This window comes from Cibotium barometz, chromosome 14 (genome assembly GCF_041138505.1).
Source record: "Cibotium barometz isolate CiBa-2024 chromosome 14, ASM4113850v1, whole genome shotgun sequence".
Lineage (NCBI taxonomy): Eukaryota > Viridiplantae > Streptophyta > Polypodiopsida > Cyatheales > Cibotiaceae > Cibotium > Cibotium barometz.
Genome location: NC_141059.1, coordinates 15,536,934 through 15,545,847, shown reverse-complemented (window position 1 = coordinate 15,545,847; position 8,914 = coordinate 15,536,934). Strand labels below are relative to the sequence as shown.

At 42.0% G+C, this 8,914-nt stretch overlaps 1 protein-coding gene across 3 annotated transcripts; it reads left to right on the top strand.

Moving 5' to 3' along the window:
* Nucleotides 1-3,205: 3,205 nt before the first annotated feature.
* Nucleotides 3,206-7,219, top strand: LOC147631702 (calcium-dependent protein kinase 17-like). Of its 3 annotated transcripts, XM_086808215.1 has the most exons (8): nucleotides 3,211-4,222; nucleotides 4,475-4,618; nucleotides 4,704-4,856; nucleotides 4,962-5,077; nucleotides 5,195-5,362; nucleotides 6,446-6,573; nucleotides 6,709-6,808; nucleotides 6,950-7,219. In XM_086808215.1, the coding sequence occupies exons 1-8, from the start codon at nucleotides 3,550-3,552 to the stop codon at nucleotides 7,049-7,051; spliced, it is 1,584 nt and encodes a 527-aa protein (XP_086664341.1). In that variant the 5' UTR covers nucleotides 3,211-3,549; the 3' UTR covers nucleotides 7,052-7,219. The 3 variants fall into 3 exon arrangements, 2 of the variants coding, with proteins under 2 accessions (XP_086664342.1, XP_086664341.1); XR_015267327.1 differs by lacking the exon at nucleotides 6,950-7,219 and having other exon boundaries at nucleotides 3,206-4,222; nucleotides 6,450-6,573; nucleotides 6,709-6,729; XM_086808216.1 differs by lacking the exons at nucleotides 6,709-6,808; nucleotides 6,950-7,219 and having other exon boundaries at nucleotides 3,208-4,222; nucleotides 6,446-6,577.
* The last annotated feature ends 1,695 nt before the right edge of the window (nucleotides 7,220-8,914 follow it).

Below are 8,914 nucleotides of genomic sequence, written 5' to 3'. Positions count from 1 at the left end.
TTGATAATTACTTTGGTATGGTAGATAAGCTAGTGATGTAGAAAATAAAAGTGGACCTTCATGCTCACATGGATCTTAATTGTATTATTAATATAGTATTCACCATAAGGCTACAAGTTGGGGAGTGTGGAAGGCATGTGTAGGAGTGTATGTAGGTGCATAATTGGGAAAAATTCTTCTAGAATGCCTACATGGAAGAGGAGAATTCCGCCATGTGTAAGTGGGATCTCCACCTACATGCCACTTAGACTTGGCTATTATCTCATCACACTTTCAAAGTCAAAAAGTCTTCAATTTAATAATCAATAGAAGACTTAGCCTGAGAGAACAATTGATGGTGACATCTACCCTTATGTCACTGAAGGGTTGAAGATTTTTATGTTGTAATTTGTAACAATGGAAGAGAAGGTAATTCTCCACCTATAAAAGGAGCCCTCCTCTCCCTCCTTTCAAATCAATGAATGAAGCCTCCCAATTGAGTATTTTGTGTCATTGCCATTCTCCTATCTTCAAACCCTTATTCAAACACTCTCTTTACATATGAATGTCTCATTTAGCATTAGCTCCTCATGCTTAACCCAATTTTGGACCTCTTTGATGATTCATGATAAGTGGGATAAGGAGTTATGATCTTGGTAGGCCTGTGACTTCTCAAGGTAGCCCTTGCCTTATTGCCGCCCTCCTTTGGAAGTACCAATGGTTTTAGCGGAGTATTGAGCATGTGGAAAGACTTTGGGGACCATAGGTCAATCTTTACGATTGTCAGCTGGGCAATGTTAACTCTTACCCTCTAGCTTGAATCATGAAGGAGATGAAAGGCAAGAGGCTATGTGAAAATTGAGGTTTCATGCAAAGAGAGGGAAGTGCAGTTTTTGTGGTCTAATACCCAAATTTCAACCGGTCATCACTCGGGTATTGTTTTCTAAACTTGATCATATGGCTAGGAAGCTCTTTATATTCTCTTTCCACTCATATAACTAATTTCTTAATCCTTTACTTCATTGGGTTGATGATCAGAATTTCTCCCAAAGTTGCTAACTTTTAGGCGAATTTTGGTAGTTTTATAGTCTTGTAGTAAAATGCTCATAACTTTTCGCTCATTTACCCGTTTTTGAAAGTTTTTATATAGACGCGAAGCTCTCTTCAAGCTCTACGCACCTATGTAATCGTCTTTTGTATAATCTATATAGATTTAAAATTGCAATTCTCTATGTATGTCTATTTTTATAGACTTTTGGCCATTATTTCTTCTTTAATAATGATTAATTCCTCCTAATCTCTTATCAAAAGGCAAATCCCATGTGTCTTGTCCTTTTGTAAGTGATTGCTACATTTTTTTCTTTAATATGTTCCGTCCAAATCACCCAATTCGAACGGATGAACCTTACCAACATTCCCCATATGTTTCCGTTCATATAATCCTGAGTCGGAAGATTTTCTTCCAACAAAGAATTGCCCTCTTGTTTGGAGCTGCCAGACTGGCAGAAATTCTTGCTTCTCCTGAGCCTTTCATCTTTCCTTCCATGAATTATGATCTCACCTTTGATGTGTATATCTTTATCTTAACCTAGGGAGGAGAGAAAGGGAGGTGAGGAGGCTGTGAGGTTTCACACAAATGTATTTTGATTCTAAGAAGTGACCGAAGTCAAAACCCCAACTTTGTGTCACAGTAGAAGAAGACAGGATCAGGTCCTACTCAACACCATTTGACAAGAATCCTGCCACACAAAGGGACATCATCACAAGCCAATTACTTCAAAGGATAAATGTCGCTTCAATGAATCAAATGAGGAACTGAGAATCCCCATCTCGTTCAGATGATTAAGTCTACGTTTCTCCGAATCCTTATCTTCCATTATTAACATCCCTTAGTGTCCCCACTAAGCTACAACTTGGACAGGCATTCGTAATGGTGTGACGGAGTATTTATGGTGATTCCCGCTTCAAGAGCATGTGGTAGCAAGTTAGAATAAAGTCCTAAGTAATGTACTTCATGGATATATTATGAGAGTAGTCATTGTAATAGCATTAGGCCTCTTATGAGCCTAAAGTGCCCGGCCAGCCATAGTTTAAGTGAGTGTGAACACTTCTGGTCATGTATATAAGTGAATTTCTCTCATAATACGAGAGACTCTCCCATTGTGCAATTGAGTCTTGCTCTTGCTAATCTCTCTCCCTAATGCATGCTAGTGAGTGTGCGTGAGTGAAGTGAGGTGAGAGGAGGGACGAGGACCCGTAGTGCAACGCGGTGGTGTGACAACGCTCATGGGAGACGTGATGGAATTACTTCTCAAGGAGTTGTGGAGCTTGGAGACCTCAAGGGTTACGAGCTCAACCATTGGAAAGATTTTAACGACAGTTACGGTTCACCAGGTAATCTCTTTTTGGATGTGTTTCAAGGAGGGTTAGGGTGAGCCATAACAATAGGATTTTGGACCTCTAGAAACTGTCTAGTATTTCAAAAGGGATTAAGGTAGGGATTAGATGCTGTAGAATTGATGTATAGGTGTGTGCATCACTACTGGTATGTATATCATGTGAATAAGATGAATGATAATACATTTGTAGAGTAAGTACAAGCTTTAAAAATTGGGATAGGATGAGCCACTCATATGTTGATGGGATGATTGCATACATTGGGGTAACCTAACCATTTAATGGCATGTGGTAGGTATATGCAAGGTAGGATGTACATAGTTGGCTTGCCAAAGTTGGGCCTAAGACATAGAGATGGTATCTGGAAGGGGAAGCAACCTGATCACACCTTCATGGCTGGCTTACAACTGGGTTACCACATTAGCTAGGACGACTCATCTTTTGTGTGGGAGGATGAGAGGTGGGATCAGATCTGTGGTTTACTTAATAGTGAAGAGTTGTACTAGGTCTTCTGATGTGATATGAGTCGGCTTTTGTAAATGTGGATTATTATATATGTAGTTGGATAGTTTATGTCTTCTGATGTGATATGAGTCGGCTTTTGTAAATGTGGTTTATTATATATGTAGTTGGATAGTTTATAAATATAATTATATTCCTCGATAAAAAATATAAGTGTTATTTGAACCGTTTAAATATCTTGCAAGTGGTAGAGTTTGCAAGATAAAACGGTTCAAATGTTTGTGCCCTCACGAGTGTGGGTTTCACTATAATGATAATGATAATGATCATGATAATGATGGAGATGCGAAGGAAGCGTCGTATTCACGCATGGTCTACACTCTGTCTCTGTCTCTCTCCATGCCGCAAAATGCGTAGTCTATATTTCACCTCCCCCAACCAGCTGTGTAGGTGGTGGGCGGTGTGTTCAGTAGATCGTGGGCTTCCTCCTGAAATCCATCTTCGACAGCTCCAGCTACCCTAAGCAGCTTCATAACCGCATCAGACTTCCATATCTAAGCGCTTTGGATTTGGAACTGCAATTTTGGGCGACGCAATTTGGATTTTTTTAATCGCTCAATGTAAACCTTTTGTCTCACTTGGGCGATATCTGTTTGCATCTGCAATTGCGATCTGGGCTTAGCCTTAGTGCAGCAAGTTAATCGATTCCTGATGGGCAATTGTGTGAGCGGTATTAGCTCAACCAACATTAACCTCAACACTCCTGCCCATGCAGCTGGATCCAACCGCGACCAGCCCATCTCACAGCCTGCAGCGCCACGGCACTCCCACCACGCAGCTGCCTGCACGCAGCAGAATCCTCCACCCTCCATCATGGGCAACGTGCTCAACCGCCCCATGGTGGATGTGCATGCGACTTACTCCATGGGAAGAGTACTTGGACGAGGTGGGTTTGGCGTCACATGCCTCTGCACCCACAAAGTGACAGGAGAACGCTTTGCCTGCAAGTCCATCTCCAAACGCAAATTGACCAACAAAGACGACATTGAGGACGTGCGCAGAGAGGTCCAGATCATGTATCACCTCACCGGCCAGCCAAACATTGTGCAGCTCAAGGGTGCTTATGAGGACAAGCATTTTGTGCATCTGGTGCTGGAGCTTTGTGCTGGAGGGGAGCTTTTCGACCGCATAATTGCCAAAGGGAAGTACACCGAACGCGCTGCAGCTGCCTTGTTTAGGAGCATCGTGGATATCGTCCAAACATGCCATTCTCTCAGTGTTATGCACCGGGACCTCAAACTCGAGAATTTCCTCTTTCTCCACAAGGATGAGGGTTCTCCTCTCAAGGTCACAGATTTTGGGCTGTCTGTATTTTTCAAGCCAGGTGAGCACTTACTTTCTCCTACATAAAAGGCAAGCATGCATGCATGGGGCTTCCATTATGGTCTGGATTTTTTGCCATCCCTTGTGCTTTTTGAAAGATTTTTGACCTACATAAACAGCAAACGCGCATGCATGGGACATGCATGCAGGGGTTGAGGGCTGCCATTATGATCTGGATTTTTCACCATGCCTTGTGCTTTTCATTTGTTTGGCTTATCTGCTTCTACCTTCAATAATCATATCCTTTATGTAGGGGAAATTTTCAAAGACATAGTTGGAAGTGCATATTATGTTGCTCCTGAAGTTCTTCGTCGGCATTATGGTCCAGAGGCAGATCTATGGAGTGCTGGAGTCTTGCTTTACATTCTTCTAAGTGGCTTTCCTCCATTTTCGGCAGGTACGGCAAAGGTAATAGCGAAGATAAAACTTGGGAATCAAGTGACGTTTTCAAAAGTTCCATTGCTGATACTTCACTCCTGCAGAGACAGAACAGGGCATCTTCAGTGAAATCTTAGAGGGTTCTATTGACTTTACAAATGATCCATGGCCATCTATTTCAACTGCAGCCAAGGACCTTGTCAAAAAGATGCTGAAGCAAGATCCAAGGGAGCGGCTGACAGCTCATGCAGTACTTAGTAAGTTTCTGACATGATGAGTGGATTTGCTAGTCATAGAGTGCTAGAATCAATTCATTCCCAATGCATGAACTTGTTTCTAACTAGCTGTTGATTTTCCTGCAGACCACCCTTGGACTCGAGTGGACGGTGAAGCTCCAGATAAACCGCTTGATAGTGCTGTATTGTCGAGAATGAAACAATTCAGAGCAATGAATAAGCTCAAAAAACTTGCTCTCAAGGTGCAGCTTGGTTATGAACTTCGTCTGTATGGATTGGATATTTATGTGATTGAGCATTCAACAAGGCCTATTGCTTTTCTGGAAAAAAAAAACGTCTATTGCATTGTAAGTGTTCAGGTGATAGCTGAGAGTTTGTCTGAAGAGGAGATCATGGGATTGAAGGAGATGTTTAAAAGTATGGACACTGATAATAGTGGGACGATCACTTATGAGGAACTCAAGGCAGGTCTAGCAAAGCAAGGAGCTAACCTTGCAGAATCTGAGGTTCAGCAATTAATGGAGGCGGTGAGTTATCATGGCCTTTTTCTTTTTGACGTGCACATTGTTTTTTTGGTTTTGTTTAGCATTACTCGCAAGGTCCAACACTTTCAACCCTTAAGTGGACGGTATTTTGTTAACATGGAGAAAAACAAAGAGGAACACCTTTAGGCTAGAAGAGGCGAGGGATCCGTTCGTGTTCCGGGGTCTTGACCCTGCTAGCTCCATGAGAGCCAGGGGTCAGCAATGGAAGACAATGCCAATGAAATGCCTGTCTCCACTATGGTGAGAGAGAGCAACTGCCGGAGAACGAATAGTGGAGGTGTCCGCCTCGCAGTTTCACTTGCTGCCACATCCCAGCGGTGGGCATGTGACTAGCCATTGCAGGCCACCCAGCTTCATAGAGTCATGTTGGCGACCCTCCAAAAGTTGCAGCACCATTGCCATCGGGACTGCTGAAAGGTGCAACATGTCTGGTGGAGGATTTTTGATTTGTTCACCTCTGAGCCTAGCACTCTCTGCATCATCTCATGGGGTGCAATTGCTTGGGCCACGGATGTGCCCGGCTCTATGAGGGTGGCACAGGTCTTTCCCTTCATCTAACACGCTTTTGGATTATGGCCATCCATGCCTTGTCGGTCCCTCCAGTGCCTAGCATAGTCACATGAAAACCCGTTTTGTCCCTACGAAACACGAAACAAATGAAATGGACAAAATGATGAAACGAAACACTGCCAACTGAAACTCCATTTCTCCCAATTTCGATTTAAAAAAGAAGCCTTATTTTTCTGCTCTTCTTTCTCTTCCCCTTCACGTTCTTCACCGTTCGATCTCAATTTGCTTTAAGAACCTGTAAAGATGAAACGACAAAATTGATGAAAATTTTCTTGCGACTACGTGTAACAATCCTCAAATTTGACTTCTTGGTTGATTTCACTTAATTTCACATCCAATTGTTAAAATTTCTTACAAGTATTCCACTAGCTATTCTATTTCTCACTTTCTTTCAATTCACAAATCCCAATTTCATACACAAAGCATGCATACCCTTGACATTGAATTTTATGTATGTTGTGTGCCATGATTTGTCTTCCTTTGTTTTGGTGGCAGGCAGATGTAGATGGGAATGGCACCATAGACTACATGGAGTTCATTACAGCTACAATGCATATGAACAAGATGGACAAAGAAGACATCTTGTTTTCTGCTTTCAAGTACTTTGATAGGGATCACAGTGGGTAAGATATTTCAACAACCTGTGGCAATGCTCAAATATGGTACACTATATTGTGCTTCTTTGTTGAAGAACATATAGTTGTAATGTTCATCTGAACATTCCCCCTCTGTCTGCCCTTTCTTTGGTTGGTACTCAGTTATATCACATGGGAGGAGTTAGAACAGGCTTTGGCAAGGCATAACATGGGGGATGCAGCAACAATCAAAGATATCATAGCAGAAGTAGACACTGACCGAGTGAGTCTTGTGACGTGAGAAAAAACTTCTATGTTGCAAAAGTTGTTGTATGCTGGGGATAGATTTCTCTAACTTGATATCACGATTATTATGTTGTATGGCTTTCCTCCTCTTTTTTGATTTATAAGATCTTGTTTGCAGGATGGACGGATAAATTATGATGAGTTTGTGGCAATGATGAAGAAAGGAACTCCAATGGCTAATCGGAGAACAGGTCTGCACGTAGGTGTCAGGAAGTACTGATACACATTGATACGATGTACTGCTATCTCAGAGGAGCGAGTTATAACATGGCATTGCGGCTACTCTTGGTGGATGTCACGTGTTCTTTGCTGAGAACTTGTAATACAATATCATAACTTATTATGACCCTCTTCTGTATCTATAATGAGGAAGCATTTTGGTATATTATGAAAATTGAGCAGTAGGTTTAGGCGAGTGGTAAACCTTCCTCATTAAAGTAGGTGACTGTTATGGACAGTACTTGTTCCAGGACTTTCAAAGTCCAGATAATTGAATTACATCTTCATCATATAAGCAAAAGAATGTCTCTACTATATGCATTGGGTGGTGTCTGCTTCTGAAAGCATGTGTCATCACATTCTTCTTGTCCAACAGGTACTCAATCTGAAAAATGAACTTAGGCCACCACCTTGAGAGAGAGAGAGAGAGAGAGAGAGAGAGAGAGAGAGATTATTCATGTCTACCAAAAACCCTTGAGACCCAAAGAAGGGTGTATGAGACCAAAAGTGTTACACATGTTCCATATCATAAACGTAAACATGGAAACATAGAACGATAACACGAAAAGGCCAGCGTTTTATGAATAAAAAGAGTAATGAGGCCAGTGAAGTCAGTGGAGCTCATCATCATGTGTCATCCTTCTCAAGGACATCATCCAAGGAGGAAATATCCATGGCCTAGGGAGGTGCCACTCTAAGGTGTTGGAGTATTTCCTGGACTTGGATAGAGAGAGAGAGGGAACACGTCTTCAAAAGACCCAAAGTAATACAATATCTCCATGAGAAATAAAGAACGACTGAAAATAGAAACTAACTAGCTTTGCTGAAACATGCACCGATGGGGGATGAATATAGGTAGCCATGTGGCTGATACAAGGTGCCAATGGGGATGAGTATAGGCAGCCATGTAGCCGATACAAGGTGCCAACATAGTCACCAAAAACGAGAAGCGGGAAAGGAATAGAAATGGGGAAACAAGTTTTTAGGGGTGGAAACGGCCGTTTCCTGTGACACTGACTTGCGAAACTAGAAATGGCCATGGAAACGGATGGGGTCCTGAAACAGAGAAACACGTTTCTAGGGACTGAAACGATCGTTTCTTGTGACTACCTATGCAAGCTTTGCGTGCATAAAGTCTAGGTGACCTTTTTCAAGTGAAAGTTATATGTCATGAATCTCTTGGTTCTCCTGTAGTTGGTGGGTTTCTTTTCTCTTTAGTTGATTTTGCAACTCTTGTACCCGTTCCTTTTGTGCTTTTAGCTCCTCCTCCCTGGACGCAAACTTAGAGCTTATAAGATCATTGTTTTCTTCCAACTCCTTTAATTTTTCATGAGAAATGGTCCATTAGGACCTCAATGGAAGGATTCTTGGGCCTTTTTATTTGGCAGTTTAAGGAGTCAAACCTTTTCTCTTAAGAAGAAACGTTTTCTAATTAGAAGCTTCAAAACGGCTACTTTATTCAAATTTGAATTTTGGGGGGAAAATGGAATTTAAAATCTAGCGGACAAAACCATATCAACATATCTATGGAAAGCTCTTGATGCGTAGATCACGGATCTATAATCTCCGCTCAAATCGGAGCTTGTATGTAGAAGTTATGGAGGTCCGAAAATTGTAAAATTGCCTCCCCCCTTTTTGGGGGAAAATGTGCACCCTTTGACCACTCTTACACCTCTCTTACAAACCCAACATTTCAGTCCACATGGCAACCCCCCATTTGGCTATTCCTTAATCACCTTGATTAGGCTTGGGCAAATTAAAGGGCCCAAGAAGACCCCATTCACTTCCTAATGTAGAGGCCCTCCTCTCTAGCTCCTGCTGCTTTCTTTTCTACAATGGCCATTTTGAGCTCAATGTCTCTTTC